Genomic DNA, 21,649 nt, shown 5'->3' with positions numbered 1-21,649 from the left:
GTAAAGAGCGATGGGCTCAGCTCCTATTTCTATCGCACAATGGAGCACACGTTTCTGTTACACACTGGATACCAGGGGGCGTGAGATCGGAATCAGAGCCACCTGCTGTGTGCAGGAAAACACAGTACCGAGGTTTGCTTACGTCATAGCCAGATCACTACACCGATGATTCCATTAAACTGATCTGTTTTGACAAAATGTTAAATTCATCCGCTGTCTGAGATTCTTACGAAGCAAACTTTTATTTAGACTCAATATGCAGATAAGACCTCAAAAATAATATCCAAGAGAATATCATGTTTTTGATAAATTGCCCATTATTTCCTTTATAATGATACATTGAATTAAATAATAGTCAGTTTATTCATCTAACAAGCTGTATTTAAACAAGTCAAGCTGCAAACGTGAAGCCTGATGTAGTCACTGCTTTACACCAGCAGGTGGCAGAAACTAGTAGCTTCAAGCCGGGCAACGTTTGTGGGCGTGTCTATTGAAAGTTTAGCGTGAATAGAGATTGAAAACCGCCGTTTAGGATATGCAATACAGCAGTGGTATTCATGATCTTGCTGTGCATGACAGTGATCATTTTTATGAGAAAGACATCTGTGAAAGTGAGTCACCATCATCGCCCAATCAGATTAAGCGAAACTACAACCCTTGAAAGTGGAACTAGAAATATCAAAGTTGAATATTTCAATAACAAAAAAAAAGGTTAATGCACAATTAAAACACAAAACTAGTCCTCAGCTCCCCCAGCACACTCTCACAAATGTTCAAACACCGAACTCAGAAGCGCAATGTTGATCTTTCAGAGGCCAAATATGTACTTCACGTGAAAAGTGGCTCAAAAGCAAACCCATAGCCTCCTGCAAAAGACATGTAGGAAAACATTTCATGCATATTTATAAGTTACTTCCACTTCCTTCATCATCACTCAGCTGCCATTACGGACGGCAAAGTTTGTTCCTCTCCATTTCGCGCATTATTTCAGATACCATGCATATTTATGTTTATGAATGAACATATGAGAAACCACATCATTTATACATCACAGCTTCCATTGAGATTTGAAACCTTTAAATTGTGCAGCACCTCGGCGCCGCTCCACATAATCAATATGAATAATGTATGTACATATTCTTGAGAAGGAGCAAAGAATTATGGGAGCTGTACGTTTTCATCAGTGTTAAAAGTATGTCAAAATAAGATTACATTTTTGGAAAAGCATTTCAAGTAAGTTGTATTATTCCATTAAAATATACTCCACTTGTATTGTTGCAAAACTGTTGATATATTTTTTTCTTGAATATGAAAACTTTAACGTATCTCCACTTCAGCTGATATAAAGAGAGAGTGGAGGGGAAAACTATTGTTTTTGAACCTAATGGGGTGGTCGGATTTGACCAGCAACTTTCTTGTCACCCAACAAAAACAACAAGGGTTGACTTGGACAGTAGACAGGTGGAGCTGGAGTGGAGGTGAGTTGTTGCAAGCTCCAGTGACAGTCGCTCTCAACAAGTTAAATCATGATCATCACTCACACCTGCATGCTCCCACCGGCTGCCACACAAGTGACACACACCAGCAGCCTTTATACATCAGATTAAAACATGGATTCCCAAAGCAAGGTTTCACTTGTACAGAAGGCTGTCAGACTGAGATACAACCACGAACATGGCAGTAAATGAGTGTCTGTTTGCAGGGTAAACATGCCGACAGAGCCGCCTGCAGCCTTTGTTTTCCCTTTCAAACCAGTTTGTGACGGTAGATAGTAGCAGCAGTTTAGACTCAGTTAAAAAAGTTCTACTTCAACCAATAGAAAAAACTAGTCTCACTGTAGATGGTTTGTGCTTCATCATACATTTGAAATGGTGTATTTCATTGAGATAACTGAAGTAATTCTTTGATGTAAATATGTGTTACTGAGGGTAAACATTCTTTTCAGTGTAAAAGTGTGTGTACCTTCTTCAAGTCTCCGGACATCCTGCCGTGTCTTTTTACTGCTGCCTTACTGGACTCCTCCTTCAGCTCTTCCTGGTTCCAGCAGCAGATGGACAGACGCAGCGGGGTGATGATAATATTCCTGGGAGTTTGGGAGGGCGGCACTGTTTACGTAACCCAGAGAATCTTATTAAAAAGCCACAGTCCTTCCGTCGGTGAACTCTCGGGTTAATTAGCTCACTTCCTAGTCGCGGCGAGCATGTCGAGGCTTCAGACTGGTCACATGCTGGTTATGGATGACCGGGGGGGGGGGCAGCTTGTTGGGATTCTGCTGAGGATCTGAGCGCAGTGTTTATGCAGTCTGGCAGAGATGCACACACATCCTGCATATGGAGCAAATATTCACTTTCACAGGAGCAGCGCACAAAAACATCTGTAAACATATTTATCTACCTGCAGACTGGAGTCCAAACGCTCATTTTTGGGCGTTCTACTTTTACTACAAAATCCAAAATCTGACCTCCATAGGAACACAAAATGTGATTTGCCTATAATTTTTCATGGATTCTAACCTTGAACTCTCAAATCGAATGTGTTGTTTTTCTTTTTTTTGAACTTCTTCATACTAAGGTAAATGCAGCCTCAAACTGCGGTGGTCAAGTTCAACGTGTCACTCAGCCAGTGAGCAAGTTCCTCGTTCAGGTTGGTTGGAGAGATATTGTTACCTTGGAGATGACAGGAAGTAGGTCATTAAGGAGCCGACTGTCTTCCCCCTCTGTCCGTGACATGCACAATTATCCACAAAGACACTGGCTGTTGAACATGTGGCATAGATCCAGACACTGACAGTACTCGCTGCACGAGGCAGTCGAGGGAAGCAGTTGTGTAAGAGGAAAGTGTGATGAGCTGCTGGACTATGTCAGAGGTGGTCAGCTGGATATTAAACCCTTTACACGGATGATCAGTATTGTTATATCTCCTGTATTGGATTTAAGTGTTTCGTTGACATTCAACATCACATTTTTGACTCAACGCATGGAGTTGTTTTGCACTTCAGGCAGCGGATTACGGTGGAAGTGGAGACCAAATATAGACATCGGTTTTTCATTTTTCGGTGTGAGATTATTATTAATCTTACAGCAGGACAGAGAAGGTCAGTGCACTGCACTTGAATAGGGATTGGAATATTAACAATCTAGTGATGTATGCACCCTGGCAGCACTCTATTCTTCACCTCCCTTCATCTTAACTCTATGACTGATCCTAAACTCTTTTCACAACCTCTATTCCCTTGCTTTACTCTCACCGACTTTGCTTTGCTTCTTGGCCATGCAAAACAAATCATATCACCTCCACACCCCCCTAACCCCCCCCCCCCACCCCACCCCCACCCCGACTCTCCTACAGCACACCTCACCACTGTCCATTCAGACAAAGCAACTCTAACCTAACTGTGATGTCGCACCAACTATCGATATCCGAAGAGCCTTTACTGCACAAGGCAGACCTCATGTCAAACATCGACTTTATGAAATGATGAGTTTGAGGGCAGAAACAGAAAAAGAATGATCAGACAGTGTGAGGGAAAGGACAAACGAAAAGCGAGTACAATAATAACCACATTTATTTACTTACAGGCAAATTCCCTTGACACTATATAATCTTTATGAACATCATGTTTTATCTGTTAGCAATACATTTCCATTTCCAGAGAGTGCATACACGTAAAATGATGACGGGGGTGTTAAATAAATCAGAACACTGCTTGTCACAAGCATTACTCAGTAGTGGGACTCAAAAGTGCACACAGTCTATTTGTAATATCTGACAGCTCCATAAGATATATTGCATTTCACACATTCAACATCAAACAAGGCTATTAAAAAGGCACAGGACTCTCACATGGAACAGAACTGTGGTTGTCAGCAGATCCTTCACACCCCCGTAGTTTCAATGGCACAGGAAAAGTCCAGGTGGTCACGAACCAGTCGTTCGGAACTGAGTCTTAACTTCTACTCAAGGGGCTGTCTCTACATTTAGCTGCCCGGAACCCCTCAGAGAAGAAGGGGACATTCTTACAAGAAGCCAAAGCCCACGTGATCGACAACTAAAGAACCATGTTTCAAACACCGTCTTGATGTGGTGAGCGACTTGAGTCAATATTGGATCGGACTCGGACCACAGACCCAGTTACTGGTAGTAAACAGTGAGCCAGTAAAATAAGGAAGGCCACTTTTATAAAACTACAGCAGGATCCGGATCTTCAACGTCCTGGTGTTGTTCATCGAAAAGGTCAACAGCACAATTACTGTGTGAAGAATGTTGTCTTTTTTTTTTTTTTGCCCAGTGATCTTGTTAAATATCTCCAAGAAAATAGATTTACATAAACATCTCTGCTACAGAGCTACTGTGACATTTACAGTTAGTTCAGGTTCATGCAGATGCTGTACAACTTCCTGTCCCCGTGACAAATCAACAAACCCAACGAGGATTAAAACAAAAAAAACAAAAAAAAAACTATGTGTATTCAAATGAATTAGCAGCAACACAATGTCACATCGTTGTGTTGAGAGACTTCAGTGCAAACAGAGATGGGAGGCTGGTGACGTAGCGGCTGGTTTACAAGTCGACTCGACTTCATTGACAAGTCCACTATGAGTGAATTCAGAACCACCACTCAGTGCACAGACCACCTCCACCTTAACTCAAAAGAAACCCCTCGTGCAATAGTTCAAGTATTTCCTGCGCACCCAACAGACAACATACAGACACACACAACATATTTTTTACATTGTTTTCTCAGCATCCCCTGGTGTGGAGAGCAAGGCCTACTCACCGGTTCAGTCCATGGTAAAGTCCTTCCGCTGGATATATATACAGAACGAGAGTTGTCCAATACACGTCTGATCCAGGTTCAGTGTGAAGCAAAGGTGCGCGTATTTAAAGAGGGGTGTCGTAGACTCGCTCCATCGAGCCGTCCTCAGTGTCGTCCTCCGACTGCGACGCCTTGTGGTTCAGCTTCTCAGCTGTTGAAGAGCTGACAAGGTTCTCACTCTGGACGGCGTCCTCGCTAAGCTTGGCCTTGCTGCTGTCCTGAACAAACTCTTGGATCTCCACAGGTAGCCGCCGGAATTTGTCCTGGTACTCCTGGTCCAGATCGCCCTGAAGCTGGAGCGGAAGATGGCTAACATTAGACATTGAACTGTGAAGTCAGTAGCACAGAGACGACGCACACCGTCCCCAGCTCATTTCAACATGACTTCATATAAACACCGCACACAAGGAAAGCACTCAAGAATTTGCTGGGTCACCCAGAAAAGAGGCGCACTAACCAGGACTCCATCCCGCACCTAACCCTTCCCACTGTCTCAAAAATCTGCCCAATCTTACCTTGTTGAATGAACAGGAACACATTTTGTCACCTTAAATTTGATTCATTTTAGTGATCCAGCTACATGCTACTATATAAAGCCAAGGTTTACAGTTGTCCGTCACAGCCTCAGCCACCTGAACGCTCCAATGGACCCTTCGATTGGCTGACTGCAAGGCCACTTTATAAGCTGACATACTATTGGTTGAAAACATAAACAACAACAAACATGCCACCAAATGGTCAAACAAACACAGTACCAATAACAGAGAAAAGGGGGGTATTGAAACGTAACTATTGCCCTGCTCTGGAATATCTGTCCTCTTCTTTGACTCATATTTCATGATATATCTTAGTTGTATAGAGCAGGGGTTCTTAACCTTTTTGTTCTCGGGGCCCACCTTTCCCAGCACAAATGGGTCCGGGGCCCATTCAAGGAATAGAACTGATTAGAACTGAACTGAATAATGTTCAATAACCAGACATGTAAATACACCAAAACCTTGTGAAATGACATGAAACCATGTGATCAGTGCCAAGATATTTCTCATCAAAAAGTCCAACCAACAGCAGAACCAGCTGCAAGTCATGTTCATTGAATTTACATAAGAAAAAAAGAAGAAAAACAATCCAAACGGTTGAGAAAATTGCAAAAACTGTATGCCATGAATAGTATTCTGAATAAAAAAGATATAATAAGACACTGTCTAAATATCATGAAATATTAAACTCATAAATAAACTCTAAAGAAGATAAGCAAATGAAAGAATCGCCATAAAATGTTCTAAATAATTTTTAAAACTGCTCCAACAGGTGAACAGTTTATACTGTTGAGGGCGCCATCACTTTTTTCTTCTTCATTTTTTTCTTTTCAAGAAGAACAGATTTGCAGCTGTCAAGTCAATTCAATGACTCACTACTGCCCCAATAAGTGTATTAAAACCCCCAGAGGTGTAAAACAAAAACCTTATAGTGGCCCTCTAGGGGGCGCTCGGCCCCGGCCCTATGGTTAAGAATCAGTGTCTCGAGTAACTTTGTTTGGTACCTGGTGGTTACAATTCCGATGACTCGTAGAGTTCCATTAAAAGGTCTTTGTTGGCCAACACTTGGTGAGCTGCAGTGAGTTAGATATAAGCACGGCAAGCAGAAGATTTCAGTGTTGTCATGCACAAAAGTTGTATTGAGGAACGAGTCACATAGACGAGTCGCAAACACAAAGTGTGAAATGGCAATCCTAGGTAAGTGAATGACCAGTCCAAATCTAAGTTAGCGTAGGTAACCACTCCTTCAAGACTAAAAAAGAGGAGCTGCTGACTGACCATGTCAATAAAATACACCTTGATACAGCATGTGTGAGGAGCCCATCGATTTTCCGCTTGCATTTTCACCTTTATTTATTAAAAATAAAAAACACAAAACACACTTGTCATGTGGTCAGTACACATTCACCGATCACGCAGTCTTATGTTTGGACTTCAAAACTCAGAATGAAGTTTGTATTTGTAAACGCCCCTCTCAAAGAAAGAGTCAGTTCTCACTCAGAAGATGTTTTCTCGCAGGCGCAGACGCCCCCAATGATTACAGATGAGCAGATTCATTCCATGGCGAACCAATAATTGCTGTAATGCTGATTCCTCTGTTTAACTACCCGACTGGCTCCCATGGGGGACCGGTAATTAAAAAGAAAGCTGCTAAGACGAATGGTGTCAGAATCTCAAATATGAGCGACGGAAAACACGAGGCTCTCCATCAAAGAGACGTTTGATACACACACACACACACACACACAGCTACGACCGAGGGAGAACGTGGCTAACACATATTGATGCGCCCACTGTGCCGTTCGTGCTTCTGCCGGCGCGGTCAGTTTGATAATTACATCTTTCACCTTCATCTGCGACAGCAACTGAAAATAAAAGAACCTTCAGTCTGTGGAGAGGACAGCGGAGGACAAGGCCGCCGTGTGGGTGTCGCACTTTGGACTCGAAAATCTGCAATAGGGCGATGGAATTTTTCAGTCTTTTATTTACAGTCTCTATCAGACATCAAGGCGTCGGCCTTGGGGGAGTTACTCCGAACATGACACATAAACAAAATTCAATCTCCCAAACATCACGTACAACGTGCTTAAAAAGGATAATGCGATGGCATGGCGTTTGATCATGTGTCTTCTCAACCCCAGATTTTCTTTCTTAGAGCCACCTGATGCGTGAATGCAAAACTCCGAACATCTCAAGGTGACCTTCCTACTGCTCCGCCTACCCTTCTTTTCTGGTTTCCCACTCTCTTTCAGCGGGTCTCACCGATCCCAACCAGATGGCCGAAGACGTGGCTCATCTCTCTTCACGTGGCGAGCGCTGCACCGCGCACGACCTATTCATGGGTGTGACTGCATCCCAGTGCCAGAGCCTCTGCCCGCTGAGGTACCAACACCCCCTGATCCAATCTGTCATGCCACCTGATGACACCTCGACACATGTAGAGTAGGTGGCAACAGGAAGTGTCAAGGGGAGCGCTGAGAGAAGCTGTGAGTTATCGCTGTATCTTTCTGCTCTATCAAAAAGGAGCAAAATAAAATAAAATAAAATAAAATAAAATAAAATATGTGGCCTGGGGGTTAGGATTGACCTCTGTCTCCACCGTGGTCAGGGTTCCATTCCATTTTTAGGGTTCCATTTTTAGTTCTTTAGAGGATTGCGATCTCTCAGTACTTTTCTAGATTTTGTGTGTTTTATGATTCGTATTTCTCCAGTACATCTTAAATGATAAATCAGAATCAGAATCAGATTTATTGCCATGGTCAGTGGGGAGCCCACTGACTAGGAAAGTGTCTTGGAATAAAGTGCAACAAAAAACAAATAAAATAAAATAAAATAAATAGAATTACATAACAACAAGGCTGTTCACAAATTTAACAGTCTGATGGCCGAGGGGAAGAAGCTGTTCCTGTGACGGGAAGGTTCTGGTCTGGATGGACCGTAGCCTCCTGCCAGAGGGAAGAGGAACAAACAGTCTATGTCCAGGGTGAGAAGGGTCGGCTCTGATCCGACCTGCACGTCTCTGGGTCACTAAGGGATCTGTCATAAAAAACGGACCGCTGCACGTCTCGTTGGGTTTGTCAATAAAAATAGGATTTTTAACCAATCACAGACCAGCTCACTGTGGGGTGTGGCTTGGAGCCCTCTAGGTATTTTAATAGTTGAATTGCTTAAACTAGGTCAACGTTGGTGACAACAGCGTAAACAAAGCAGGCACAGAAGATCAAGACAGAGAACCAGAAACCAGACAAAATGTGAAGTTAAATCGGTGGTGCCAAAATGAAGGGGTGTCGCATTCTGAAACCGCCTCAACCACCGGGAGTCAACCAACTGCAGCTCTAACACAGGGATTCTATGCTGGAGCAGGAAAAATGCTTCGCGTACATGAAGAATCAGCCTCTCATTGTTCTGGACTTCCATAATAAAGCACGACTTTTGAAACGCTGCCGTTGCCAACGACTCAAGGACGCAACAGAGAAAATACTGAGACGCAGCCAAGGGAGAGAACTGCTGCATGCGACAGTGTTGGAAGGGTCCACACAGGCAGCTCTCTGGAGACACTGCGCGAGAGCAAGGAGCGTTTTTGAACACGTTTGTTTGGATCCATTCTGACTCACTTTGACTTGGGAATGAATGTGAACTGTCTGCGCCTGTATTTGCCGCGCGCCTGCCTGCCTCTGTGCCCTGCTTGCATGTGGTCCAGTTTCTCTTTGGACACAAACCGGCAGCTGTTACCAAGCCAGATTTTCAATCTCTCTCATCTCTGATGTCAACAAACCACACACGCATGTTCTCACGCACACACACATATTTGAGACTTTCTTAAAATACAACACTCTGTGACCTTTTTTCACCAGATGGCCTCATTCCGTGGAGCTATCGAGGGAAGCGGTGGAGGCCTCTGAAGAACTGAATTCATTCTTTGCTTTCAGCTCTGACATAACGGCGGCAAGAAAAGCCTCCTGCAGCAGCCACCGGCTCTGGGACCTGCTGGGACACATCCCACTAATAAAGGAGTTTCTTTTACTGAACCAGACAATTTAAGAGACGAGGGCTGACGGGCGTCCAGAGTGAGATGCCGCGTGCATCCGAATGCAGCCCAATTAGACAGAACGCAAGAATACATGACTTATGGATGAGAGGGGATCACGACCCTGTCAGCAGTCTTCACAGAAAGGAGTTTTATTCAAAGAATCTAGGGCGCTTGGGCCTACTTCATTTACATGAAACCTTCTCTATACAAACACAGAACCCACTTTTCCAGCGGCCATCTTTTCTCCTCTTGTTTGTATGTGTGTCACAGGTGCTGTGCCGGACGCCTCCCACCCTCCAGCTCCATTTCAGCAGCACATATTATTCTGTAAAAGCAGTTGATTTTCCCCAAACTGTCCACCCTAAATCAACGTAAAAAAATTAACACAATTGTTTGCTACACGCCTCTTTTTTCTCATTCTTTTAGACTGATATCAAACAGTCCTAGGCCTGAGCAAAGTGAAGCCCATGAGCTGTATCATGGTCACAGATCACCCCAGGCAGTCGTCTCCACCGCAGCCTGCTGCACGTACAAATACACAATGTTTCACTGAGATTTTTTACTCTCTCATTTATTTTCTTGTTTACGCACTTTACTTCCTGTTAATTCCTGATAATTTCCCTCAAGTTTCATTCAACTATATACCAAACCTGCCTTTCAAAACTCACTTGAAAAGTCATTGTTTTATTGTCTTATATTTTCCGATTAATAGTGCAGTACAATACAGGGTCATGCAATATTTTTTTTCAGACCATTCAAAGTGAGTGCTGTCTTAAAAAAGGAGAAAAAAAATCGAACAAAAAATAAATAAATAAATAAATAAAATTTTAAATTATTAAAAAAAAAAGATGTGTGGAATAAAAAAAAATTGGAAAAAAAAATTTAAGTTGAGTCTGTGCCCGTAGGCTTCAACAACATGCTGCAAGTGCTCCAGTGAATAGTGAACTCTTAGCTGGTTTTCTGCATCTATACTCAATTTGTTTGGGTTTTTTTTTTACTTCAATTTTGCTAAACTTCAATCTTATCTTAGTCTCCTTCATCATGGATGTCTTGGTGATGACGCCACATGTGGTGCGACTCTGAAAAATGCATCCTGTGAAACAAATTATAAGTGCAAATAATCCCAGACCTAATAAAAATCCTTCTTAAAATATTTACTTGCATATGTCAATTTATCCCATCACCTCTGCTGCAGTCATCAAGGACCATGCAGATTTATTCAAGCACTGTATGATTTGAAGATTAAATACACAACACCTCCAGACTCATGATTTATAGAACCTGATTTCCTCTTTGTAGATTCTTTTACATCTGAGAATATAATGTAAAGCTGAACCAAATAATTTTGGTCGACCAGGACCCTGGTTCCTGGTTCTATTGAGGGTAGCTGACAAGCTTAACTGAGAGGTCCTGATGAAGATATCTTTCTAAGCTTTCCAGGAATGTAATGTTCAATGGAAGCTCTGATGAAGCCCATATGGACGGACTCATCTGAAAAGCCCGGCACAACACTCTGCAGCTGGAAATGTATTGCACATTTCTCTCACCGTTACAAGACACCATCTGTTAAACTGCATATCAAATACTTCTCAGTATCAGCATCAGCATCTCAGAAACAACGTGAGGGAACACAGCGCCAGCTGCTCCACTGCGACAGAGGAAGAGAAGCTACCTGTGTGCGCCCGCTCCAACACCGTCACCCCACCCCGTCCCAGGCTGCGCCAAGAGGATTCAATCCCAAATTAACAGATTGCGGAGAGTCACGATGAATAGAAGAGAATATAAGTACAGGATAAGAGGGGGCGTGCAGGGGGAGGGTTTCCATGACGACAGCTTAGGACTCCTGCACGTGTGTGTGCGTACATGCGCGCGTCTGATTTGTGTACTGATTCTGGGAGCGCGCAGTGGGGAGACACCGTCAGGATGCAAGCTTTGATCTGAGCAACAAAGAGGCGCTGCATCCTGGGGCAGCACACAGACACACCATGCTACATGTTGCTTTGCTGTCAGTGACAGAAGCTGCAGGCAGATTGTGATCCCTGATCACAATAGAGGTGAGAATGAGGTGTGTCAGACACAAGGTCTGGGAGTCAAATCCAGATTAATTCAGTTTAAGATGCACCAAAACCACATAAGATCAATTCTGTGGCTCACTAAGAGTATGATTCTTCTATTGCAGAGGTTCTTAACCTTTTTGATCTCGGGGCTCGAGTCATATTCATGAAATTTACTAAAGAAAAAAGGAAAAAATACACCACAAACTGTTGAGAAAATTGGAAAAACAGAATAAAATTCTGAGTAAAATAAATATGATAAAACCATGTCTAAATATCATAAAATAAAAATCATTTATTTTATTTAAACTGTAAATGATAAAATGTTCTAATTTATTTTCAATAAATCAGGTGCCTTCATGAACAGTTTTGGGGGGGTGACATCACTTCCTCTATCATCTATTTTCTTTTCAAGAACTTCTCCATAGTTGTTAACTATCACAGATTTGCAGCTGTCAAGTCAATTCAGTGACACACTACTGCCAACATACGTAGCTAATGTATTTAAACTGAGCGTCTTGCGGGTCAACCGTGGGCCCCGGCCCAATGGTTAAGAATCACTGCTCTATTGTAAAAAATGGAGGAATAATTCTCAAATTTTATCAACCATTGGACATTACTCTTCAAGGCAAGTTACTGGCGCTGCTTTGGTAAAGGGTATTTCATGCTAGAAACGTGTCCTTGGGGCTGCAACGCAAAGTCAAGCAGGGTAGCACATCTCAAGTTGGTGCCAAAATGGAGTTCGCTGAAGTGCAAACTCCTGTGGGGCGTTTTGATTGGATCATTAGCAGGGCACTGCCACCGGAGAGAACATGCTGGGAGTGACGACAAACCTCTCACGTCTCCTTTTGTCTCCACGTCACTTATAGTAGGAAGAAAAAAAAAAATCACGTCAAGAATCTGCGGCGGTACGTAACATCCTGAGACTCTGTGATGCAGTAGCTGTGAAGCTGCAGAGGACACTTGGTCCACCAGGGACGGTTATAAGTGTCCATTAGAGGCAGATCTGGACCCAAAAGAGAAAGTGGGTCAGATCTGTATGAGAGGAGGAAGCATGTTGTACTGAAGACAGTCAGACACTCAAGTATTTTTCCATTAATCCTCCTCCTTCACATCCTGTGTCTTCTTCAAGGGGGGGGGCTACTAAGACGATCAATCCAAGGTCACACTGGCTCACAAAGGCTTTTCCTGTCAGCGAAGACAATGTCTCCTTTTAACTCTATATACTGTTCCAGATAAATGGGCAGCATTCATCGGGAACAATAGTCAAAGCCAAGCTCTTAATAACGGCTCACTATTCATGGCTTGCTCGGGCTTTCACAGAGAGACTTCTTTTAAAAGATGAGTTCATATATTTATAGCTACTAGAGGAAATATGCATCCAGCAACAATGGTGCGACGACGTTCTTAAGGTGCTCATGTAAGGTGTACTGAGGACTAAAGACTGGTGGTCACCGATGACTCTTTGTTTCCCATCCGCCTCTGCCACCTGAGCCTTCCCAGATCATCCTCCTCAGTTGCACCTATCCTCTTTATGTCTTCCTTCAATGCATCCACGAACCTTTCACCATCTACCCAGTACTGTACAGCCAACTGTACAACTGCACTTTAAGTCTTTCCTGTTACAGACAAAAACAAGTTATTCTTTATTGTAAGTTGATCAATATTTGTTTTTTTTCTATAGTGTTAACAAGGATAAAGTGTTATGCAGAGGTGTACTTATGATAATTTTATAGACAAATGATACTATTTTCGGAGGCGGTGGTGAGTTGGGAGGGGTGAAATGTGAAGTTGAGAAGTACTGCTCTAAATGCACATAAATCATTTTCTCATCCAGTGTTTCAGTTTTATTGTCATCTTTCTCATTCACTATGTGAGTCACTTTCTACTCAGCTTTTCAGAAGATAGCAAAAACGCATGAGTCTCTCTTACAATATCAATACTGCAGACAAAAGGTAACCTGGTTGTCTGTCCGTCAGCGTATTACTCAAAGAGTTACAAAGCATTTCAATAATATTTACCGGGGAATATGGATCATGGAAAAGATCATTAAATATTGGTGGTGGTCTGGAAGATTTAGTACTATAAGGATAAGCTTAACCAAGGGACTTCTGTTGACGTGACCTGCTGCCAACGTTGACAGGAAGTGCCGCGGAATGTGCTTGAATTCAAAGCCTCAAGGCGATGGCAGACTCCTGTGTCACACTGGCAACACTGAAAATGAGTTGGTTTCAACCTCAAGCCATCCAACTCCTGCATCAACACTCACTACGGGCGGCGCACTCGTGAGGCTTTGTGTCTTCACTTCCAGAGCTCAGCAAGTGGCGCTCTTGTTTTTTAAAAGGTTGAAGTTTCACTAAAATAGTTGTGGAAATCCAAAGATTACAGAGCGCCATCTAGTGGGCTGTGAAAATCAGGACACTGTTCCATGAAACCCCTTGCCTCCAAACAAGTGAGATTTGAACCAGCAACCTTCTTGCAGGGAGGCACCAGCCGCTCTAACGCCATGCTGCCCACTCCTATAACAAGAAACATTGCTTACTAAACTGAGCATTTTGACTCATGTATTTGAAAACAGTGATTCCACTACTATGCAATGTTACAGTAGCCTTTCATGAGCAGAATTTGAAAACACAGCACAGCAGAGATGATTGACTTATGTGGTTACAGCCTCCAAATTCAGCCACGAGGGTGCACTTGCAAAAAGGATGCCATATTTCACGCTAACAACCACAAGCGCGGCTGCTTGCTCTGCATACAGATGTCGGCGCCTGCGCCAGAACCCGCGTCTCAGGAGTGATTAGCCAGTAATGATTTCCAGCAGGAGAATTCAATTTTCGGGGTCCAGATATTGATTTAAATATGACGACTGCGACAGCGATGTTCGGTGATGGATCACCGGTTCAAATTCATCACCCGTGCTGGGGAACAACTGGTCAACCAGGACCCCATCGCTTTGTTTCAGTCGGGGTCATCCGTCATAATGTTGTTACCATCAGCTTCTCTTACATTTAAGAGAAGCTGAAATCAATAAGCGGATTGACCTAAACAGGCAGATGCTAACCAGGCTGACTGTATCTTCCTCTTGTATCCACACACACACACATTTGTACCTCGATCTCTCTGGGGACCTCTCATTGCCATAATGCTTTCCCCAGCCTCTCCCCCTAAACCTAACCATCCTAAACACATGGCTCACCTGAACCAGGACTTGAACCAAAATGAAACGTAAATATAATGACCCAGTTATTTTGACGTCTTCATCCTAAAATTGAGACTTGGATTTGAGGATGAACCGGGTACACACACCGAACAGACCGGACCTGCTGCTGGAGCTCACTGTTGTCACTGCACCTCCCACACTGGTCTGCAAGTGGGCAGCAGTGGCACCACAACAGTGACATCAAGACGCTTCTTTGCAGTAGTAAAAATTAGATGTCATTTCAGCCTACAAAATGAACCAATTTTACAAGCTCCTCCTACTCTGATTTTACAATTCCCCACACCCTATATTGACCCATTAAATATGACAATACAAGGCTTTTTTTTTTCTATAAACTCATCTTGAGTAACTTCTCATGCCTTTTCACATTTGGTATTTCGTGTAAACACTGCTCTCTTATTGATTTTGTGTGAGCAGCTGTGATGTGCTGCAGTAGTGCGCGCCGTGATTCACTGTTTTAGCAAGAATGGGGGCGAGCTGAGGCGTCATTCATCTGCGATGCTCATTCAAATACATGATGGTGCATGACGAATGACAGAGACTACCATTCTTTTTTTCCCTTTCTACTGGCACTGTTGTAAACACAATTTTTCACAGAATGATGGGTGATAATTTGATACAGTAAGGCCACTCGATTAAAAAATATTTCATGATTTACATTCTTCACATTTTTTCAATTTGTTTTTTATGTTTAATAGCAGAATTCTCTGACTAAATCTGCACCTACAGTTTCAGAGTTACACCCTAACCCTATCCCAAGATCAGGGAACATATAAAATACTTATTCATACGTGCATTACCAACATATTAGCATGTAACTCACGTCCTGTTCAGCCAGACTATAATTGTGTATATTGGTCACTGAAAGTTCCCTCAAAGAAACACCATAATTACCAATTATTAACAAGTAATAAGCAGGTAAAAGGGAGTTAATACTGTCTAAATGTAACCAGAGCCACAGTACATAGTGGGTGGAATCCAGCAGTGATGACTGAACTCTTGACTGTAAGTGCACAGAACATTTCTAAACATAACTTTTCAGTCATCTCAATGACTCTCCTTCATCGTGGACATTTTGGTTATGACATCACATTGCATAATGTGGTGCGCCTGGACTTGGCAGAATTAAAAATGTTCCAGGTAAATACACAGTATTAATTTCATTTACTACTGTCACACAGTGAGGAAATATATGAGAAAAGCAATAAATACAAGTAATGTGGTTTTAAAATGAGAAAATAAAAGAATGTTTGAGTCCCGCTGACCTCAAAAAAACAGATGTTTTGTTAGTAATTTTAAACATACAACCAACGTCCTCTCCGAATAAGGGCAGTTAGTCACAGTTAAACGGCCCCGAACTGCTCCGGAGACGAATCCAGATTTTCTTTTAAAATGTTTAGTTAGTCCAAAATCTGCTCAAAATGTTAGACTTTTAGATTCACTGTATTTTAGTGTATTAACCCAGGCCAGTAGAAAGCAGAATATAAGTGTGTTATTTCACCCCAAGATGCAGCCAGTCTTACCAAGATCTTCAGGTGGAGCTTTGTCCTACGGTGACAGTTACAAGCATTACTCTTTGGCGTGTCAGTGAAAAGCAGAGGCAACACCCCAGTGTATAGTTGATGCTAAACTTTCTAAAGTAGTAAGAAAAGTGAATTTCACAAAAGAAAAAGGAATGTTTTTCTTTCTGTATTATAATAGTGATTCCTGGCTGTACAACTCAACATGTAAAATTCAGAGAGAATGGAGAAAGCTTTTATGTTTGTTTGTCTAAAACAAAAAATTAGAAAGACAGAACTACAAATGAGTTTGGGAAGTCTCTCACCTTTGGCCTTTCATCCAGAATTTGCTGACGGATGTCCTTGTGTTTCTCCAGCAGTCGCTCCTGGCGTTTACTCTGCGCATCCTCCAGCTTCAACACACAAAGAAAAGCTCCTTACATCAATTCCGCCAGCATTATTTCAATTCATATACATATTTTCAGGTGAAAATGTTCAGGTTTATGCAATGTAAATAATCTCTTACTCTTTTGATGTACTGAACCACCTCGTTCACAAACGACCTATTGATCTCCAGCTTCTCCCTGCACGAAAAAAACTTTATTAAAACGCAAGACTTGCGTTTGCTGACATCTAGTGGTAGGACGCTGTTAGTGCGGTTTGATGTAACGTTTAAACGCTTACTCTTCTGTTACGTTCTTGTCTTTCGATTTGACCTCGTTAATCTTCTCCTGTCTTTTCTTGTCCATTTTCTTCTTGAGATCTTTCTTTTCTCTGCGACAGAACGGCGACATCAAAAGTCAATATTGGATGTTGGATGCCACCCACAACGCAGGCTTACTTTTCACAGATGTCTCGGAGCTTCTTGAGCTGAGCACTCTGGCACTCCTCGGCTAGTGTGGTCAGCTTCTCCACCAGCTGGACACAGAGACGGGGAGCTGTTACAGGACGCTGTCACAGCAGCGTATATTTGACGGCGCACGCCGTGATCACTAGCTTGAACTGCGACAGTGCAGCACAGCGAGAGCAAATGCATTTTTCCACTGCACGGCAATGATCAAATGAAGCCAGCATCTATTTATTCAAGTGTTAAAAACAAGTGTGACTGATGCTCTGGGCCATTGGGGCAGTAGGAGACCAGCTAGTGGCATCAATTGATCTCTACCGTGGCAGAAGAATTGAACCATACACGGAGGAGCGCTTCACACTGGGGCCAGTTCAGTGGTCGGTCAGGTCAATAGTCTGCCTGCTGGCTATTGGTTGTGGAATTAAACCAAGTCAATACAGCGGTTTACAGGATACTTTGCAATTGTTAACAAACATGGCTACATGATGGCGGCCTCAATCACAATGATTAGAGCAATGCTGGTGAAAAGGCTCAATAAAAAGTTGCACTCAAACTTGCAGCACTCATCTCGAAATCCACTGGTACCTGCTTGATGTGCTCTCTCTTCTGGTACTTTTCGCTGTAGTACTGCTCCTGGCGAAGCGTGAGAAGCTGCTGCTGCTGCTGCTCCTTCAGCTCCGACAGCCTCTGGCTGCATTCCTGGTCCAGGTCAGCGAGCTCCTGGTCCAAGGTGGACAGAGAATAGTCCGATCGACTGCAGTGTGAACACAAAAGGAACCACAGCTGTAGAGAGAATCTGAATGGAATGTGACAGCTCTCAGGCTGAAGCCGATGCCAGGACCAAGTCTTCAATAACTGTTTAAAGCCTGACATGGGAGCATGCAGGGTGAAAGAAGGAGAGCTACATACCTTTTCTTACCATCTTTTTTGTGGCTCTTCTGCATGGCTGAGCGCCGGCGCTGATGCTGGCTCTGCAGCTCGGACATACGGGTCGTGTGCTCCTTGATCAGCTCGCTTGTCTTGCGGTGGTGTTTGCGCACTAGCTCCTTCATCTCTTTGTACTGCTTCTTCTGCTCACGCACAAAACCCTTGTGCTGTTTCAACTCCTCCACAGACTGAGCCTCCAGTTCTGAGGACAAATATCATCAAGCTTTCAATGTAGGTTCTGAGGTCACTATATCATCAACAAACATCATCGTCCACAAAGACCCCTCTCGAACCAAGTCAGAGTCAAGACTCTGAAATTATTGTAGTTACAATGATGGATCAGCTCACCAGTGAGGACACTTTGGATGATGTCTTCGGTCTTCACAGCTGGCTTCATAGGGCCTGATGGAAAAATCACAGCAGGGCAGAGTCACATTTAGACATCGAAATGAAATAGAAATAGAAAAGAATTAGTTCCATGGGATGTCAATGGTGCCAGAATATTGGATGGACATATAAACTATTATACTATTATTTTTAACCTCCACCCAGGTTTGTCTGTTTGAGTCCACAAAAACATGGTTGGAAGTTATGGATGGATTTGAATCAAATGATTCAATATTGGGAATGATCAGGATCACTGTCTGGATCCAGGAGTTTTTGTTTTAAAGGACTAATATTATCTAAAAGCTTGGAACTTGTTCATCAGCAGAAAAAGTATGAGAAGGCGGAGGAGAATGTGAAGTGGGGGTGGAGGAGGAGGTGGCTAAGAAGAAGATTCTCTCTGTACCTGCAGACTGAGGCTGGTGCCCACCCAGCGAAGGTGGCTTTGGGGATATAATAGGTGTGTGGCTCAGCCCATTCTCTGCAGGTAACACCACCCTGGAGTCCACTTTAGATTCAGATGGCGCATCACTTCCTGTCTCCGCCTGTCAGAGTAGGAAAATAGGTGAGTACCAAAAGAAGACAAAGTTAATATTTAAGATAGAATAAACTAATAATTTCTTATAGAACCTACAAAACATCCGGCCACTACCTGCGTCCTGCAGTGTATTTTGTAGATGTAGCTCTGGTAGCCCACTCTTAGCATGACTTCCTGCTCTGCTTAGACTAACTTCACCTCGGCCTGAAGTCCACTGTCTGCGCCGTCCACGTTCATCTCTTGCTCTGACTTTCCATGCTGGGATGAGCTTGGCTACTGTCGCCATGGCGACAGCTTCCTGCCGGCCTGCCCAGAAGCTAATCGTATCAAGTGCCAAATCAGATGAAAGAAGGCGCTAATTGAACAGACCTCCTCCTCCTGCAGCCACGTCTGTGTAACCTGAGATAACCTCCATGTGCTATGTGGCCACTCAGACAGATTTGCTCACATCGTCTCCAGATGAGCCCCTCCTCTCCTCCATATCCCTCTCCAATTGCATTTCAAATGACATTAGCAATGATTGGCTCTTAACATCCCCAAATTCCCACTAAACTAGATTGAACTGCTGAAATAAAATCTATTTCTCAGCGCTGATGCAAAGCTAAGATCCATTACTGGGAGACATTGGGCCGTGAGCGTCCACCGCCACACTCTCGGAGGATTGTTCCATTCAATTACTGTTGAGCCACAATGACAGGCTGCTGACTATTGGTTTTGAAAAGTTTCCTGATCACGGACAGTGGAAAAGTTGGTCAAATACAGTGGTGCCTCCGTTTTCCAACTTCTTGGAATTCGAACGTCTCGGAATTCGAACAAACATTTCTAGATTTTTTTGCTTTGGATTTCGAACGAAAATCCAGAACTCGAACGAAATAAGCCGGAAAAAAACATAACGTGCGCGGACAGATCAGCTGACCCACAAGGCGCTTTGTTATTGTGTATAACGCAGCCTCTGTATGCAGACGTGTCCCGTTAGCTACATTTACTGACTGTTTTTTCTTCATATTGAGGTGTAAAACATTTCCAGTCTCCGCACTGGACCGTGGTAGAGTGTCACAGGGGAGGAGCTCGCTCTCCACACCTCCGAGGCACTCCAGGCACATTCAGAGCTGGACACGCACCGGGCACCTTGAGAGAGTGCCGGCTCTCGAGAGAGTGCCGTCTCTTCACTCGGCAACCCCTCTCACATGCAGCAGACACTGTACATTCACTCCTACCAAAGCCTATTTTAAGGCTTGGAAAGCAGTTTTTCTTTTTCCATTAATTGTAATGGGAAAAATTGATTCAGATTTCGAACAATTCGCTTCTCGAACAGCCGTCTGGAACAGATTGTGGTCGAGAACCGAGGTACCACTGTACTTGGTTCGTGTAAATACACAAAACAGGCCTGTTTGTATTTACTTTTAGCCGGACTGGTGGTCAAAAGCAAAAAGAAAACTCAACAGAAACGCACCTCTTTGTCCCCGTCGTCCTCTCCACCCTCCTCCAACGTGAGAGCCGCCAGCTGGTTGGCTCTCTGCTCCATCAGGTTGACGTAGCGAATGGGATTGGACAAGGCTTCGATGACATCTGAGAGCCAAGAAAAGCAGTTAACCTCGCCCGCTTAATGCCTGGAATCTTATATCTACTCACCTGCAAAGGTGTCAGGAACATAATCCTTGACTTCCACGTACACGAACAGAGCGGGCAGCGCCAGCGACTGGTTCTTCTCATTCCTCAGGCTGATGTAATGGTAGCCTGTGGGTCAGAGGGGATTGCACTGTCCAGTTATACTGCCTATTTGAAAAATACTCTTGCAGTTGTTTCTAAATGAATGCAAAATGGGCAGCACCAAAATAAGGCTGTACTGTTCACTATTTTCGTTAATACCTACCCCCCCCAAAAAAAAAAGATATTTAAGAATGTAAAAAGTAGTTGTGTATTTGTTTAATGGTAGTGTGTCTTAGAGTGAATTATAAAACAGCTGCGTATCCTGTGAGGAGTTACGCAAGGGGGCGCTGCTGCACACAAACAAAGGGCTGGGTAGAAATCCACCAGTGAACTCGGTGTACCAATTGATGAGACAGTTTATGGATGACACTCAAGGACAGGGGTCTCAAACTGATCCACAAATGGACCGAAGGAGGTGCGGGTCTTTGTTCCAACCAAACAAGCATACACATATTAACCAAGCGGGTGCAGCTGAAACAAATCAGACTCACAGTCAACTGATTCTTCAGTGACTTCAGGTGACTGGTTGGAACGGAAACCTGCACCCTGCTCCTTTTGAGGAGCGGTTTGAGACGCCTGCCCTCGCCTGTGACACAATGATAATTCATCTGAGGTCTGAAGTTGACATTGACTCCCAAGAGAGCTGCTGACAATGATAGATAGGTAGATGAGGCTTCATGAAACCATGCCCTGATTTCCAGAGGCCACCAGATGGCACTGTCTGCTGTAAAACGTTTAGACTTGAACAACTACTTCAATGAAACCTCACATCATTTCTGAACCAAGAGAGCCATCTAGTGGCCTCTAAAAGATAGGACACTGTTTCATCAACCTTGCAATACTGTTTCATGACGCTTCACTAATGCTTATCATCAGAGGAGACAGATGGTTCACCTGGACGAATGGCAGACACTGGGATGATTCTGTGGCCGATAAACTTCCCTCCCTCTTCAAACACTGCTATTCTCAGTGAAGCCAGTGTGGGCAGAACCACCTGCAGATCAAGAAGCAAAGTGAAGTCCTGAACATAGGCAGTTGAGGTTGACATGATAATGCATTTTCTCACAGTTCAAGATGACAGATAT

The 21,649-nt window shown here is 43.4% G+C and overlaps 1 protein-coding gene across 8 annotated transcripts in view; it reads right to left on the bottom strand.

Annotated features, from left to right (window-relative positions):
• Positions 1–3,565: 3,565 nt before the first annotated feature.
• Positions 3,566–21,649, bottom strand: part of LOC128771889 (1-phosphatidylinositol 4,5-bisphosphate phosphodiesterase beta-1) — a 154,679-nt gene continuing 136,595 nt past the window's right edge. For 6 of the 8 annotated variants that reach the window (XM_053887725.1, XM_053887724.1, XM_053887727.1 and 3 more), the window contains 12 exons: positions 21,459–21,558; positions 20,487–20,591; positions 20,308–20,423; positions 18,723–18,861; positions 18,281–18,334; positions 17,915–18,134; positions 17,591–17,759; positions 17,000–17,076; positions 16,843–16,932; positions 16,685–16,742; positions 16,485–16,571; positions 3,566–5,109 (listed from right to left, as the gene is read on the bottom strand). In XM_053887725.1, coding sequence (XP_053743700.1) covers positions 4,882–5,109; positions 16,485–16,571; positions 16,685–16,742; positions 16,843–16,932; positions 17,000–17,076; positions 17,591–17,759; positions 17,915–18,134; positions 18,281–18,334; positions 18,723–18,861; positions 20,308–20,423; positions 20,487–20,591; positions 21,459–21,558 — 1,443 coding nt within the window. In that variant the 3' untranslated portion in view covers positions 3,566–4,881. Of the gene's footprint in view, positions 5,110–16,182; positions 16,208–16,484; positions 16,572–16,684; positions 16,743–16,842; positions 16,933–16,999; positions 17,077–17,590; positions 17,760–17,914; positions 18,135–18,280; positions 18,335–18,722; positions 18,862–20,307; positions 20,424–20,486; positions 20,592–21,458; positions 21,559–21,649 lie in introns of those variants that run through there. The other 2 variants (XM_053887722.1, XR_008416689.1) reach the window with 2 other exon arrangements.

The sequence above is a fragment of the Synchiropus splendidus genome, chromosome 15 (assembly GCF_027744825.2).
Source record: "Synchiropus splendidus isolate RoL2022-P1 chromosome 15, RoL_Sspl_1.0, whole genome shotgun sequence".
In the NCBI taxonomy this organism is placed as follows: domain Eukaryota; kingdom Metazoa; phylum Chordata; class Actinopteri; order Syngnathiformes; family Callionymidae; genus Synchiropus; species Synchiropus splendidus.
The sequence above is the reverse complement of the archived record's forward strand: the minus strand, read 5'-3'. Positions and strand labels throughout refer to the sequence as shown.